Source organism: Eutrigla gurnardus (assembly GCF_963514095.1).
Source record: "Eutrigla gurnardus genome assembly, chromosome: 6".
In the NCBI taxonomy this organism is placed as follows: Eukaryota; Metazoa; Chordata; class Actinopteri; order Perciformes; family Triglidae; genus Eutrigla; species Eutrigla gurnardus.
This window is the reverse complement of record NC_139920.1, coordinates 15101169-15117978: the sequence shown is the minus strand read 5'-3', so window position 1 is coordinate 15117978 and position 16810 is coordinate 15101169. Positions and strand designations below refer to the sequence as shown.

The 16810-nt window shown below is 40.7% G+C and overlaps 2 protein-coding genes across 14 annotated transcripts in view; one reads left to right on the top strand and one right to left on the bottom strand.

Moving 5' to 3' along the window:
* Positions 1-393: 393 nt before the first annotated feature.
* atg4c (autophagy related 4C, cysteine peptidase) lies at positions 394-9983 on the bottom strand. Its single transcript, XM_084010752.1, has 11 exons — positions 9839-9983; positions 9625-9746; positions 8376-8459; positions 7571-7801; positions 6338-6677; positions 5313-5383; positions 4169-4371; positions 3934-4012; positions 3072-3148; positions 2461-2580; positions 394-2057 (listed from the first exon to the last, which is right to left on the bottom strand). The coding sequence occupies exons 2-11, from the start codon at positions 9698-9700 to the stop codon at positions 1890-1892; spliced, it is 1449 nt and encodes a 482-aa protein (XP_083866878.1). The 5' UTR covers positions 9701-9746; positions 9839-9983; the 3' UTR covers positions 394-1889.
* Positions 9984-11010: 1027 nt separating this feature from the next.
* dock7 (dedicator of cytokinesis 7) overlaps positions 11011-16810 on the top strand; it is a 44359-nt gene continuing 38559 nt past the window's right edge. For all 13 annotated transcript variants that reach the window (XM_084011017.1, XM_084011018.1, XM_084011016.1 and 10 more), the window contains exons 1-3: positions 11011-11156; positions 14661-14760; positions 16174-16349. In XM_084011017.1, the coding sequence (XP_083867143.1) occupies positions 11119-11156; positions 14661-14760; positions 16174-16349 (314 nt within the window). In that variant the 5' untranslated portion in view covers positions 11011-11118. The remainder of the gene's footprint in view (positions 11157-14660; positions 14761-16173; positions 16350-16810) is intronic.

Here is a 16810-nt window from a genome sequence, read left to right as displayed (position 1 = left end):
TCTTCTTCCTTTGGGTCCACCCGTCTTCACCCTTGCCCCGGCTCTCTCACAGAAGGGACAGTTCCCTCCTCTAAAAAGCAAGGCTCATCATAGTACAAGAATTTGTATTGTACAGGAAAACAGTCCGGCATAGCTCAAACTAAGGGGGCAACACAGAGATTATCCATGGTAACAGAGCTTTGCACACAAGGATATTTTCTTTTCCTCTGCCGAGGAACACAATTGCTGCCAGTGTCACTGGGTCACATTTTTTCCGGTCCTTGGTTAATGGGCTGTAGAGATGGTTAGCACGTACGATTAGTTTTAATCTATTACATTTGACCGGGAGAGAAAGGGATTGAATACATTTCAACACACCACTGAGGTTTGTATCCAGCACTGAAAAGAAGCAAATATATATATTTTTTTATTCTACTAGAGTCACTCCAAATTCTTCAAGTGGACCCAAAATAAGCAAACGTATTAAGAAAGTCATATATTTTGACTTTAATCAACTTTCTTGCCTGGCAGTGTCAAAAACTAGTCTACATCGTATTAAACATATTATACAGCTAATTTATGCAGACGTCAAAATGCAGTAAAGCACATGAAAATGATTTAACAAAACCTTTTGAAGTGTTAGTGTGTTAATGTACTTCACTCCTGGTTTGTTACTGTGTAATTACTGTAAAGGTGTTTTGTAATTAGAGCAATAGGTCACTGCTGGAGACTAGAATTGAGAAAGAAAACCCCTCAAAAGTAGGAAAAATATTAAGAAACATGAATTGTAAGAAAATGCCTTTTGCATTGCTTATTGCAATCCAAAGAAATGGTATGAAATGATTACAATTATTTTAAATTAATGGGCACAAATAACGAATTGCACACAGCATATGTACAAGGATTATTGATTATGAAAGTTGATATCATGCATCCTTCTGATTTGTTTATGTGGTGATTGCTACTATACTATATAATGTGATTCCCTGAATCAAGGAGTGCTTGTTATGTTTTGACTCCAGTGTGTGTTAGACAATTACAGTCTAATCTAAAGAATCCTATTGTAAAAAGTAATTCACAACATATTTCTTATGGAGATATGGCACATGATATTAGCCCTTCAACAGACTCTGTTGTCGCACCATGTCACCTGCACTGAGATACATAATTAAGTCTAAATTAATATCACTCATTAACATACAAGGCAAGCAAACAATCATATCATACAACACAACCATATGTCATTGTAAAGGAATTAGCTCTAGTGTGAATAAAAGTCATGTTGGCAGAATTATGAGAAATGTGTCCTTCCCAGCATCTGTCCTACATGCTCCTGTTGTGGAGCTGTCTCAGACGGGCGAAGAATTAATCCTGTTTTTAATGATATCTTTTAGCAGAGATGTTTGGCCCATATTAATTAAGGCTTTTACATTACTCCTAGCTCAGTGCTAGCTACACTGAAGAACATTTTTGAAACAATACATATGGAGCCCTGTGAAGGATGTTAAAGCCACGACACTGTTACGTTGACGTGGTGTAGCATTTAACTGAACCCGACGATGATTATTGGGCAAATCACTGTGAGACTGCTTCAACACGAAGAAGTCTCACACAAATCCCCAAAAATCTGACATGTTGATATAGGCGCTATCAACGGCTTGTATTAAATCTGTAAAATGGTGCAAAATGAATAGAGTTCCCATTGATATTCCTCTTCTTTTGATGAGTATATAAAACACTTAAGTCACTAAATTAAGCGGAGCACCAAAAGATCCCGAGGAAATGTTCAGCAAGCTCACATTTCCAGGCAACAAATACAAGCCTAACCAGTTAATCCTTTACCAGGATGTATTAACCGAGTTACTGTAAAAAGTAAAAGTTCTCTGCCAGTAGTCTTTTAAAGAGTGTTGTTAAAGCAGCACAAAGTCCCCGGTGGTGGTGACCGTCCTCCGCGGGTCACGGATGAAGGGCCATTCTGTCTTCTCCGGGGTCAGGCCTGCAGACAGGTCGTAATCTCTGCCATGACCTTGCATGAAAGTGAACGCGGGGTATTTTTCCCTCTCTGACGGCTGCAGCACCTGGAACAACAACGGGCCGGCGTTTCAGCGGAGGGCTAATGTCGCGCCATACCGTGCACTTCATCACAGTCGGCCCCGAGTTTCATCACCTGACCTAATGAGGGGTGTCTTATCGCACTTTAATTGTTCTCTCTTAGAAATGACAGTATATTCATTTTGATATAATTCCTATAGAGTCTGGTTTAAAACCTCTCCCCCTGCATGTTTACTGGTTGGAAGAGAATATGGAGAACAGATTCGTGGCTAAATGGTGCCACCTACTGGTCAACGTTTATTCCACTGACCACACATTTGCAGGGCACAAAACAATTAATAAAGCTATGATAATAATAATTATCGTAAAATGTTGGCGGTAGTGAGATGATTTTAAGGAGTCCCGCGTAAAGGCAGTACTATTACCTACCTTAGACAGCTCTTGGCTGATTCTCTCGTAGTCTTGAGCACTTCTCGAGTAGAAACCTATGGTGCAGCTCGGGTCCATCTTGCTGAAAGGCATCTTCTTTGGTGAGGGGCAATGATATGACTAGACAAAAAGAGACAAAATCCATCAGAAAATATTCATCAAGCTGAAGGGCTGGATAATGTGGAACAACCGCAGGGCATACGTACACTTCATGGCAGCGTCAACAGCGAATAAGATGTATTCGGCATCATTTGATGAATGAAATCCTATTTATCTGCTGTCACAGCATCCATATATTTACAACTCTGGTGTGTTGTCACATTGTATACCACTGCATGCAAAAGCATAAAACAAAGTTGCTATACAGTGCTCTGTGCTGATTTTTATGTATGGGTCCTGAAATATTCAGGCTCGCAGTACCTGATCTGGTATTTGCCATATTTCTCTTAAGTGACAGCTTCACACATCTGAGCAGCAAATAAATCAGCAGATAGGGACTTGGTAATTGGGCCGAGGGCTGCTTTAAGATTCATACCCTTAAGTACTAACAGAAACTATTAAATTCACATTACTGGGGCCCCAGTCAGCTCGTCTGTGTAATTTCACATTACCTGGAGAGGGAAATCGCTGGTGCTGACATCCACAAAAGACTGACAGTAATGAGGGTCCATGTAAATCAAGCTGTCATCTGCAAGGACAAAACAAAAGACAAGTTATTCAAAAACATCGGATTATTACAAAAACGCGCTTCTCTCCAATTTCTATGCAGAGTAGCTCAAAGTCACCTGCGTGGCCCACTGTTAGGCTTGTGTGCGTCAAATATGCCTCCCAGAAGGTTGTTGCTTTTTAATATCCACCGGGGTGGATTCAACTCTGCATAATCAGATGCGTTTGTACAAGCACATTCTTTACACCCACACACAAAAAAAGAGGTTGTCATTTAATTTTTGTGTGGGGGAATTACTTTTACAAACACGCAATTATATTCAACCATTTGCATATGATAAATGCCGCGCTGAACCGCGCCTTGGCAGGGAGAATGTATTGCTTGTCATTTAGACATCATCCACCACTGTATTTCAAATTGGTAAAATGTAAATGCGTAAATATTGACTGCCAAGATGTACAACTGAAGGTTCCTCCTGGCTCCTGAAGGTGATGAAGAGTGGCTCACTTTGGGGCCAGGAGGAAATTTAATGCATGCCTCCTATGGAAATCAATTACTGCTCACAACTTGGGAGGTTTACTTGTGATAAATAGGCGAGGCTGTGATGGGTCAGAGAGAATAAAGTAAGCCCTGCTTCACTCGCTTCCATCTCCACTCCTCTCCGTTTTCCTCACGCAAACAGGAATACATTAACTTACTTTGTCTCTTCACATAAGAAGGGTATATTATGCAAAAATAATCTGTTATTCACACCAACCTCTCTCTCTGTGTGTCTGTCTCTGTTTTTGCATTGGGCTAACACTAACCTTGAAATCCTACAAAGTAGCAGGCCTGTTTGGGCTTCCCTCCGATGATGCCGATGCAGTACTCCAGACTCAGTATGCTCTAAATGCACAGACAAACTTTAATTTTGTTTCCCCACATACTGTTATTTCAGTGACAGTAAAACAGATATTACTGACTTTACTCTTCTGAGAAACTTTGTGATCAAACACCAAAAGAATTTCTACAAACCACCTCTGAGCTACATGCATCTCTCACCTTTGTAAAGTTAAAATAGTCCGGGTTTGTCTTCTCCCCTCCCAGCCGCACGGGGATGAGGATGATGACACCTCGGTTGTCTGACAGGGTGGAGTCAGACGCCGGTTGGTCGGTCTGTGGGGAAGGAGAGGCATCTGATCTCTCAGCAGAGGTCAGCCCCGCTCTCGGCGCCCTGTGGCTATCGATGACATCGGCACTGTACACTATGGGGGATCAATAACACAAAGGTCATTTGTCTGTTTCCATGTCTACACTGTCTGTCCGTCTGTCAATCTATCAGCCATTCTGTCTCTCAGTGGTCCTCGTTAGTCCTGCTATTTGAAATATGAGGGTCATGTTTTTGTTTGCATGAGCCACACAGATCTTCTTTCTCATAGTTGGCTGCAAAATTGTCCAAATATAAAGTTTTTGATGAATATGCCAGAAAGTTTGTTACATAAATGTCACGTTGTCATCCCAGAATTACTTTTACCCAGAATGCATGTTAATTGCATGCTGCAACTGATGATTATTTTCATTGAGGGTTAAACTGTCAGTTGTTTTTACAGTTATTTATGTAATCTTTTAATCCCAAATGCATTAGAAAAGAGTGGAAAAAGTCACAAAAAAGTCACAAATTAGATTCAATAACGTCTCTAAAAGCCTTGTTTTGTCCGGACAACCATACAAAACCCAAATAAATCAATTTTATAGTGATATAAAACACAGAAAAGCAGCAAATTAATATGTCCTGACAAGCAGGAAACGGTCCATGTGCAGCATATTTACTTGAAATACGACATAAATGATTAACAATCATGGCAGAATTTAAATTCTCTCCCATTCTCTCTCTGTGACTCTCTCATATTAAAGTTATAACACGTCATGGCCCTTCCTCTCACACCATCTTCTGCTCTGGATATTGAGAAGACAAACATGTATCAAAACCCAATTTATTGGGGTAAAGAAGAGGTTGGAGTGGGACGTTATAGATTTAGAGTAGATGTAATTGTTGGTGAATAGACACAGTGAGTCTCCTGTCACCGTTCTAAGCAGCTCCATAGTCTCCCGGCAGCAGAGAGAGAGAGTGGTGGAAAAAGAAGGGTCAGTTTGGGCGTTGTGCCCAGTATCCTGTTTTTATCAACAGCAGCCTCATCTTTCATACCTGTGCAGTCCTGGGAGACATAAGCAGTTATACCCGCCAAGCCAGGGTCCATCGCCTCCTCGACAGCTTTCCTAAGAGAGAGACAGGGAGAGAGAGTGAGGGGTTTTAAATGACTACATGCAGAGCGTATGCTAAGTAAACACTAGGGGTATATACTATGTATAACCATGAACTTCACTGCAATGATAATACCAATTATATGTTCAGATTTTAAGTGTTCAAAGATATTTTTATGACGAGTATGAGATGCTGGACATTTCTGAGCATCTTGTCAAATAATCACACACAATGTGTTGACAAAAGGGCTGGCAGTTCTGACTGATGACTGACTACTAGTTCATATGAAGTTGTTTAGTTATCTGAAAAGCTGTTGTATATTAATACACATACAGTACCAGGTTGGAATCACAAATCGAGGCTTTGTAAAGACAAAATATGTTGATCTCATGCAGGACAGCTATGTTCAGGCTTTCTTTTATTAGAATTATAATCACTTCACACATGCACAGTTCAACAAGTAGATCCTGCTGGCTCTTCACAATACCAGTACATACAGACTTTTACACCTCAAACAAAGATTACTTCAGCATTTTATTTTTATTTATTGAATCCAACATTTTGCTTGCATCTTAATCTTTACTGAGACTCGTTCATGCCCCAAAAGTCTGGCTGAAATAAAGGGACATTAACATTAGTAGTGCTGAAACAGTCCATTAATCTATAAACCGAAAATTAATTATGACAATTTTGTTACACTAATTAATTATTTAAGTAATTTATCAAGTAAAAAAAGCAGCTTCTCAAAAATAAATGTTTGCTTGCCTCATTTTATACCAATTTAAATTTCAATACTTAAAATATCAACCCTTTTATGACATTTTTATACTAAATGATGGATCAAATTAATTATTGCCCAAAAAGCTAATCTGTGTATTAATCAATTAAGAAAAAATTATTATGCCCTTAACAGTAATATATCATTATGATGTGACGCTTACAATAATTTGAAACCTTTTTAGACTTACTTGAAGATGTGTGCCACCACAGCAGGCCCATACCAGTCCCCTGCCTTTTTCCCCATCGTCAGGCCCATGCGGACCAGCCTGTGGAGGCCTAACTGAGCCGAGGGGCTGTCCCCAAACCAGGATACCAGAGTGCGGTGGTACATCTCTTTCAAGTGTGCATCCGCCTCCTCTGCAGATCCCGGGGCCTGGGCTTGGTGCGTGGGTGATGATCCATGATCAGACGGCCCGGGGGAACCTTGCAGAGAGGCCTCCAGAGAGGCCACCAGACGCTTGGCTGCAGTGGCAGTCCATGTCTCTGTGTCTAGAGGCTGGAGTGTCATCGCTTCCGACCAAGTCCAGTCTGTGGAGGAAGAAATTATCATTAAAACAAAACTTCAGCTGTGATTCACATTAGCGACCAAAAACAGGGGAACGTTTTAAAGTTGCTTGTGGATATGAATGTTATTAGGCCTAAGAACTGTATTTGTCAGACCATTGATGGTACATGGGAAGACTAAATATCCTACACTGTATTTCTGTGTAACAGACTATTTGAGGTATCTATGAGGCTCTCTGAACCCGCTCATTCAACACATCAAAGTTCAATTAAGAGCATCACCATTGACAGCAAAAAGTATTTCAGAACTTATGAAATGTAATGTTTTTGCCTTAAACAGACGGCACCTTGTGCGCTTCAGTAACAGAATAGGTGTAATTCTGTTCAATTATAAGTTTGAGTGTCCCAGTATTTCACTTTAACGGTGCCTTAGCCTTACAAACAGGGTGGGAGCCAAAGGCGGAGAGAAAGGGAGTGGCCTAGGCTATAAAAAGGGCCAGAGTAGAGTCTAAGGCATTAACAAAATGACCTTGATCCAAAGTGAATCAAAGTGAAATTGATCAATAAATATCCGTAAGTGGCCGTTAGTCATTTTATAGAGAAATATTTCATTAGTGACATATTTTAGATTGGACAGAAGAACAAGTTTTAAATATTGTTTTCTAAATGACTGCATTAAACTGGCAGTCATCTCATTATGGGGACCCGTAAAGTCTAGGACACTTCAGAGACAATAGATCTGACAGAAAGATACGAGGAATTCACTCATCTTAAATGCTTCGCATCAACTAAATTAAACTTTCACTTATAGAGCAAGAATGAGGAAACTCTCTTAACTGGCCGAGCAGTTGAAGCAATGCATTTGATCACCTGGGATTTTACTTTAACTCGGGTGTGGTCGCCATCCTTCCACTCACCTCTGCCCAGGAAGTGCAGAATAAGTGCCTGAGCCAGCATCATCTGTCCGGCTCTCAGCATGCAACCCCAGCCACAGTCGGAGGTCAGGGTGGAGCTGGGCAGAGGAGGCAGCTCCTCCCTGTAGGTGAGCCACACTCGGGATGCAAAGTCCTTGCGGAAAGCCTCCGCGTTCCCCACGACGAAGTCCTCATCGGAGGCTTCGTAGCACGTTTCTGGAACGCTGTCGTCATCTGAGGAAAACAAATGACATATGAGCTATTCAGAATTTACAGTTAACTGTTTTCATCTTGTGCCCTGTAGACGTGATAAATCTCCTGGCTCACGTTAATCATGTCATTTTAATTATTAAGTATCCTATTACTATTTCTGCTTCGGACCTAAAGTATAAGCTTGCGTATCATGTCAAGTGCACAGTGGACATTGATTTTTTAGGAAAGGGCTGTGCACCAAAAGAAATGACACAAGTTATATTTCCCTCACCCTTTTACTACCTAAATATTTTTGAAAGATTATGCCTGAATTAGTGGCCTTAATGGCTATGACTTAATACTGGTGCCACACTGGTTTGTCATTATTTGTGTTCCCCACAATTAAATCTGATCAACAGGATGAAATATTTTATAAATGTTTCACTTTGTGTGCTTATGTACTCACTAGACCCCATATGGCTGTTCCAGTATTCATGGATATGTATTTATGTCGAGCCTTTTAGATATGTATTCATGCAAATTTCATTACAAGGGATGCAGCCAGTATTCAAATGTGTATTTTAGTTGAAGTCATGTGTGTGTGTGTGTGCCATACCGTCAGCCTTAAAATGGTAACATTTTCCGAGGAGGAGCACTGGGGAGTTTCTACTGAATGAGGTTTTCGATTTCAGAGCCCAACCTAAGACACAGAATAAAAGGACAATAGGTTACAATTTAGATGATGGTTACAAACAAAACTCGTCTTCTCTTGAAGTACCGCCTCTTTTGGCTGCTGGGCTGGCTGCTTGTCTGTGGTTTTTGTTGCAGATGCCAGTAGGTGTGGTCGGGATGTCCTTTAGGGTAATTGGGAACACCTGCGACCAGTGTTCCCAGTCCTACAAGAGCACACCCCGTCTGTGCCAAGTCGGAGAGAGGAAGGGGAACCTCTGCTCCCTTTATCCACGCAACACTGCACTTGCTGTTCTTTCATTGATGCATACACATTAGCACTAATGACTTACTGACTGCCACACCTCATGATGTTTTGTCATTTTTAGATGTTTGTGTTGGTTCCAAATAAATGGTTTCTTTGCTGTAACGCCATGTATCACCTCTGGTTATTTGCCATTACATTATTTACCCAGTTGGCTGGAGCACCTCCTCTACAGCACCCATCATTCAGTGTTCTGTGTCGGTGATCCCAACGTTTCTGCCTCCTACAATATTCTGCTTCCCTCCCTGTTACATAATAGGCAGATTAAACATTGTGTTTTTAAGTAAACAGAAACTTCGATGTTAGTGAACTGAATACGTCGCACACATCAGAGTGGACGGAATGACAAATAATTATTTTAAGGTCTGACTCAACAGCTGTAGGTTGTTGTCTCATTGAATTGTCTGTTTTATTTATTCTTGTGTCTCTGTATCGCCTTTGACTTGGTATGTTGGTCATTGTTGATTTTTATGTATATTTACATATCTATGCATGCTACATAATGCGCATGCACATAATAGTTATATCTTTATGTTTACGTTTGCCTACACTCGTTCAACTATGTTTTAGCTGAATGTCTCTAGCTTCCTATAAATCGTTTTAGAACTGTGTATAAATACAATGAGAGCATCTTAAAGTAAAATTCCTTGTAAGTGTAGCCTATACTTTGTCAATAAAGTCGATTCTGATTTTATTATAGCTAACATAGTTCAAGACAAGAAAATAGCACTATGGATTGGTCAAAACAGCAAAGCAGAAAGCATTAGAAATAGAGTGGATAAACACAGAACACTGAGCTTGGGTGGCAGGAGTGTATGTGTGCGTGTGTGTGTGTATGAGTGTGTTTATTGGCCTGGATCAAATGACTTACTGTACATCACATTGTGCCACACAGACAAGAACTTTGTCTTCAATGTTTCCACCTCGTCGCTCCCTTTATTCTCCATTTAGACCAACAAGGAATGTAACCCATTCCCACACAGCTCACAAAACCTAGTGCACACACACAGAGAGAGAAGAGAGTGGTGAGGGTTGACTGCTTCGGTATCACTTCACAATGAAACATCACGGCTTGCCGACGTTACCTAGGAGCTGCTTCTTCGATCCAGGTGTTTTTCCGGACTCTCAGCCGCTTTACAGCATTGTATATTGTCGTAAAAACATTGTTTTTAACACGGTGCGTCGCCCATGACTTGCAGCGGATCTTGACACTGCCCCACCGTCGCTAATGTTTACACTTTGAGGAAGTAAGAAGGGAAGAGAGACACGTGATCTCGCGGTGTTTCCGCCGGGACCGAGAAGAGGCTCGATATAATCACCAATAAAGCCCGAGCGGGCGGAGTTGAAACGCGGCGATTCACACTCCGCTTGGTTTGGTTATGCCCTGTGACAAAAACATACTTTGTTGTCAGGCGAATTAAAAGCCACAGGCGTATTTCATCCAGACACATTAATCACGTCACCTCTAATTAACTTTCCCCGGTATCTTTCAATAGCACGTTCACAAAACAAACCATAATACAATTTATCATAGGCATTTTACCATGGTCAGTATTGTTGAACATTTTTTGCAATTTTATTACTTTATTTTTTAATTAGTAACTGTTTTTAAAATGTGAAATTCAAATTTAGTTGTTTGAATTGTGTTTTTGCGGTGGATTTCTGTATGTTTGTCTGTGCCTACCCTGTATATTTATTTATTTTGTTAAACTTTGTGAAAAAGTGATCCTTCTCTGACATGAATTAGACTAAATGTCTTACACATTAACCAATTCCTGGAAAATCTGATATTTTATTCTGATATTTTTGATGAAGAATACAAAAGGTGGAACATGAGGCTGCTATTGAATGCCCACAAAGCGGTTACACCTGAGAGGAACTGATGAAAAGTAATGTAATTTGATTACAAATTAAAACATTAAGGGACGTATAATTAACTCCTTTTAAAATCGAAGAATATTTCGATTTTTCTTTATTACTAATATGAAAATTGAAAAAGATCAGAATCAAAATATTGAAATTATGACTTTATCCTTTATGATTTATTTAATTTGTATTTTCTATGTCAGGGAGACATTTCAGAAATGTACAGATGTAAAGGAGAAATAACTAGACAATAACTGATAACAACACATCACATCCATAGGCGCGACTTTTAAATGATTCATTAACAGCTCTCAGGTGCCTTACAGTGCGCACGGTCTTTTCTTTGGGTGTGTTCTGTTGCGCACCAGTATGGTCATTACGGTAATGCTGCCATTCTCCCGTTTTCCAGTTTTCCCTGTGGTCGTAGTGAGTGAGTGGAAAGCGGAGTCTGCCTGCTGCCAGCCTGACTGCCTGGGATTTATAAAGCACATCAGCGGCCATGGCTGAACGCCGCGCCTTCGCCCAAAAAATCAGCAGGTAAAGGACTTGAGACCCCGAAACGAGCTCTTTAAAGGCCCACCGAGCATTTTGTTGAGCTTTATGTAGGTCGCCTCCAGACCACCGCTGAGGGAGCCCTGTGACTGAGGCCCAGCCATCAGCCCAGCCTGGCTGTTCCGAGCTAGCTGCTGGTGTTAGCCATATCGGCAAAGATGCTCAGACCCACCCAGACCGACAGCGTCACCCATAGCTGCTATAGTCTCTCTCTCCCCCATTGAATGCTAACAAAGGAGCGAGATATAATGTTGTAATAAATGTATATTGGCAAAACGGAACTCGGGTTTTCGTTAATTCGCCGAACGGGACATAGTATAAATGGAAAACCGTTAATTTTAGACAGCTAGCTGTCTTTGCCTCCAGTAACGTTAGCTGACGATGGGAAGCTAGAAGGCACTAACGGTAGAGATGAGGCTGAACTTTGAGTTATGTTCTAAGCAAGAACAGCACTGACAAGCGAGACCAGACAATTGCAATACAGTAAGACTGGAAACAAAGCATCTCTCCACGGCAATCAAATAGGGATGTATTAATCTCTTCCCCGCCCCTCAGACAGATCAAAGTAATCTCTTTAACAAAGGGCTTTGTGCTAGCTGTCAAATACCATCATCCCAGGCGATAGATAGATGAATGGGTGGATAAACAAACATGTTTTAATCACTTTCCACGCCGATCATTTGAGTCGGAGTCAAGTCGTTGTAGTAATTACTGAGCTAACCAACATAATAACATTTGTCTGCTTCTTGGTTCAGTTTTTCTCTGGACCAATGTCAGACATCTTTTATGGATGAAATCCGATTTGACACCCTTCTTCAGGAGAGCTCATCATGATGATCTGAGGTTTTTGGAAAGGTGGAATGTAATGTTGTCACTTTAGTTTTCAGTTTCTGTATGGGAAACCTATGTTATTACAAAAGGCATACACACGATATTCAATGTTTTCCTCTTTTAGAAGTGTAGTTGAGATGGATTCTGAAGCTGTGTGTGTTTTGATCATTCCAGATGTCCGTGTCCTTTTTCGGTATCAAGACTGGACTGCATGCATTTGTATTAAAGTTTGAATAGGCCTATACACACATCAAATTTCATATTGATTGTTCAGGTTTATCACATGGGATGAGGCGGAGATGCCTGATAGGATGCTCAGCTGACATAAACACTGATTTCATGTACACTTTATAGATAGGGCAACAGCGTTCTGACACAGTTTCAACAGAAAATGAGCATCATAACCTTCACAAAGGTGGTTGGCTCTATCAGATTTCATTTTATTGTGCAAGTCATTGTGATGTCGTATCCACTGTAGGAATTTGTGCAGTTGGCATCACAGTGACAATCCCTGGAGTAAAGGTTAAATGGATGTGAGTAGATTAATGACACACGTTGAGGCAAATGAAGTGACTAAAATTGAGTGCGGCTTTGCAGAGAAGTTGACATTACATGTCTCGGTTTAATGGTTCACTTTTATTATGATCTTCAATAGTCACCGCTTTATATTTCCTGGGAGTTATTGTTGGTGCTGCCATCTTGAACAGATAGCCACAAAGGCTGTTTGTTTAATCAAGTTATTCCTCTGGGCGGTTACCAGTGCTAAGTAAAGATCTGGTGAGAGGCATTGGGGAGGACTGTGGAATGTTCTTGTCGGTTCAGTCCTCCAGCGGTGACAGCGTTGCACTGCAGAGGCCACTACTGCTCTGCTAAGTTACATTATCATGTTCATCTTAAACTGGCAAGTTGGGCCATTGAGCTGTCATTGCACCTTCCTGCTGAAGATGAAAAACTTAAACCTCTATTTTTGCAGCCTTTTTTGTAATGAAACAGTGATAAACTGATAGTGGCTTTAGGGGAAACCATACTCTGTTTTGACGTTTGCAGTTTTGCAACATTTTTTTAGGCATAGACGCCTTTATTATCAGTGGACAGATAGGAAACATTGGAGAGAGAGGGGGGTGTGACATGCAGGAGAGGACCTCCGGCTGGGATTCGAACCGGGGTCCGCTGCGTATTTACGTTCGTACATGGCATGCACTCTAACCACTCCACCAACTGCTCGCCTTTTGCAACATTGCTGACTGGATGACTCGTAATCCTTGCTCACCTTAATTACCATAATCATAACCAAGAGTTTAAAGTCACCTTCAAACTAGTTATTGTGATAATGCTTTCAGGATGGAAAGTGAAAACTCACAGGAAAATGGGTCAGATTGTTGGTGATGAAGAAAAGTGTAATGAACAAAACACAGATAATCATAATTGTTGGATTCTTATAGCCTCCGTGTTACCTCTGTAACATCACCTTGAGTCTTCAGCGTCCAGCTTTTGTCCTTGGTTCTAATTTGTCATTCCTTTGTGTCACTTTGGGCTACTTGCTGCGTTGTTGTTTTGTTCAAGGCAAAGGTCTGAGTGGTTTCGGTGGTTGCTGTGATTTAAAGGACCTGTGTATGTGTGTGGGAACAGCTGTGGTTGAACACAGAGGGCTTTGTGCTGACCACTGAGGTCCAGAGGTTTTTCTTTCTTTCTTTCCTCTCTAAATGGGTGTAATATATGATGCTGTTCGACACAGTAAGACTATACAACACAAAAGAAAATCCTGTAAAGACAAGAAGTGTTCTCCTCAATTTAGTTAGTTAGCCTCATGTTCGACCGCTTAATGCAAAATCCAGTAGTATGAAGGAGTGCTTCTAAAATTTGAATTTATTTTAGTTGAAGAGCGGTAAGTCTTGCCAGACACCAAGTGTCACTTTGAATTTCAATCAGAAAATATCTCACAATAAGACATTATTACACAATATTAACCACTTTGTGACATAATTGCAATTGGGCTGCCCTCTCCTATCTATTAGTTTATCTATAATAGACTATTATTACTCGTCCCATCACGGGACAAAATACCACAACTGATATTGTAAGTGTACCTTGGATACTGTTGATACAGTGGCACCAGAGCTTCGATTGTTTCTCTTTTGATACTCATACTGTGGGTCTCTCTCTTTAATCACACACATCTGACATACGAACCGCTTATTTTATTGGTATTTTTGCCTGTAATTTGCAGTGAACAGTGTAAATAGAGATGGGAAACAAGGTTAGAGAGAGACAGGAAACAAGGTCAGAGAGAGACGTCCGACATGCCCAGCTGGATTTTGCAGAATATGTGGGATGACTACTGAAGTAAACACTCCTGTTACTTAATTTAGCCATTTTAGAGGGATATTTTCTTCTTCAGTTACACAGGTTGTGTCACAGAAGATTGTCTTGCAGTATTGATCATAATATATCATAACTTAATGTCTCTCAGTAGAGTGTACATGTATCCTCCCTTAATTATTATGAACAAAACTTGTTATAGTATTATATTGTTGTGATTCTCAGCCCTAATTACAAGTCCTAGTAAAGCCAACAGTGTGCGGTTCGTGGATCATTACACAGACTTTTAGGATGGACATTCTTCAGTCTCTCTTCCTTCTCTCTCATCTCTGTTTACAGGACTGTGGCAGCAGAGGTCAGGAAGCAGATAGCTGGCCAGTATGGGGGCTCCCCGCAACTCTTCAAAAACCTCAACGTTGGGACTGCTACAAGCAACACAGTGAGTAGTCTCAAAGACGATTGAATTGCCAGATCATAATATCGATCTCCTGTCTTGGATCATTATACAAGTGTGCCAGTTGCTGCTACTGCATTGTCTGAAAACCGTAGCATAGTTGCAACAACAGTGTCCAAGCTGTCAACAGTTGAAGTACTGTTGATTTTTCACATTTGCCCAAATGAAATTCTGATGCCTGCTATGTTGGGAAAACAAACACACAAGCTGCTGAACTGTCTGCTAAACATCCCTTTATTGTTGTTGACAGAAATAAATCACATACTGCCCTGGTTGGAAAATGATAATGTATGATTTCTGGGTTTTATAATTTGGAAGATTTTAGTATGTCACTGGAGAGTGTAGTTTCAATTTAAAGTTTAACATTTTGCAGATTTACAAGGGTTGAGAAGGAGGTTCAATGCAAGTCATGCATCTTCAAATATGAATCACTCAATTCAGCTACTTGGTTCCTTTTGTCATGTACAGCACTGATGAATGTTTAAGCAAGTGCAGTATTTTAACATTAGCGATACTTGCTGACATTAGTCTAAGTGCACCACAATTTTCCAACCTAAGACAAGAATGACATTTTCTGTTTTTTGAATGGCCATACAGCTGTTGTTTATGTCATTTTAAATGCCTTGAGGGATAACTATTGATCGACCTGTTCCCCACACCCAGTCTCTGCTGCAGTGTTTGTCGGGTTACAAATGTATGAGGCCAGACAGTATGTTTGTTAAGGCAATGGTGCCAATTACCCCTCGGCAGCACTGAGCCACCAGCAAACACTCCTCGTCTCCTCCTTAATTAGGCTACAGTTGACTTGTAATTAAACTGTGAAAGGTATTTATGTTCAAATTCCTCATGAGGGAGAGAAAGAGACAACAAACACACACACACACACACACACACACACACACACACACACACACACACACACACACACACTTCAACATGCTGAAACAAAGTTATCCCCTAGGTTTTTCACTTTAGAAACAGAGTATAAGAGCCATGAAACCATTAGTCAAAGCTTGTAGCACACTTGCTAATCTGGTTTCTTTTGTCACCTTGCAGGCATTTTAAAGCATTTGCCCACATTTAACATTTTTACGTGTCAGTTTCCTGTTTGGAAATAAAGATGATCCCTCGGGCGAGAACTGCTCTTTCAACAGTAATAACAGAAATTACCCATGCGTAGAATGACTAATACATCATAACTCTGCTACTTTCCTGAGATGTTATATTGGGAATCAATCCCCTAAAGTCTTAAACTACAGACTTTAAGCCTTAACAAAGCCATTTATGTACATTAAAAATAAGAAGAGTTGCAGACAGGGGAACTGAATAGCTGATGATGTCTTCACAGCTTATTAACTTTTCCCATCCCTCTGATCTCTGCCTCTTATCGCTCACCAGGTTCCCCTCACAGAGGCGGTGGAGCCGGTGGATTTTGAGGAGTACCTCATCACTCACCCACCCATCATTGAGTCGGGTCCCCTGAGAGATCTGATCGAGTTCCCCCCAGATGATATTGAGGTCATCCACACACCCAGGGAGTGTCGCACAGTGGCACAAGCCGTTCCCGAGGAAGGGTAAGGGTTGCAGAGCAATGATGAAACGTTCATTCATTCATTTTCTTTTGGAAAAGAGCGGTACTGTTTTCCATGAGGTCATGCTCACAAAAAAATGTCCCCCTGCTACTGAAGCTTAAAGGTTTTTTTTTCGTAGCTATTTCTCTTCGCTGATCCTTTTGCAGTATCAGCCATAACCACAAAATCTAACATAAAAAGTAAATTCCACCTCCTTTTAAATTGCTAATGTACCGCTCACTGCAAAGCTTTGCCTGTCAAAATGGAAACCTAGGCTCTTCTGGTCTGCATGCTGTAAATCGTTTCATCCGGTGACAGGCCTTAATAAGAACTATATAGATGATAGCCACTCTTCTTGTGATGGTGTTTATGTTGGACATATAGACGCATGAGTATTACATGACTGACTGTTTTGTAGCAAGTAAAAAGTTACTTGAAGTAACTTCAAGTAAACGTCACTCATT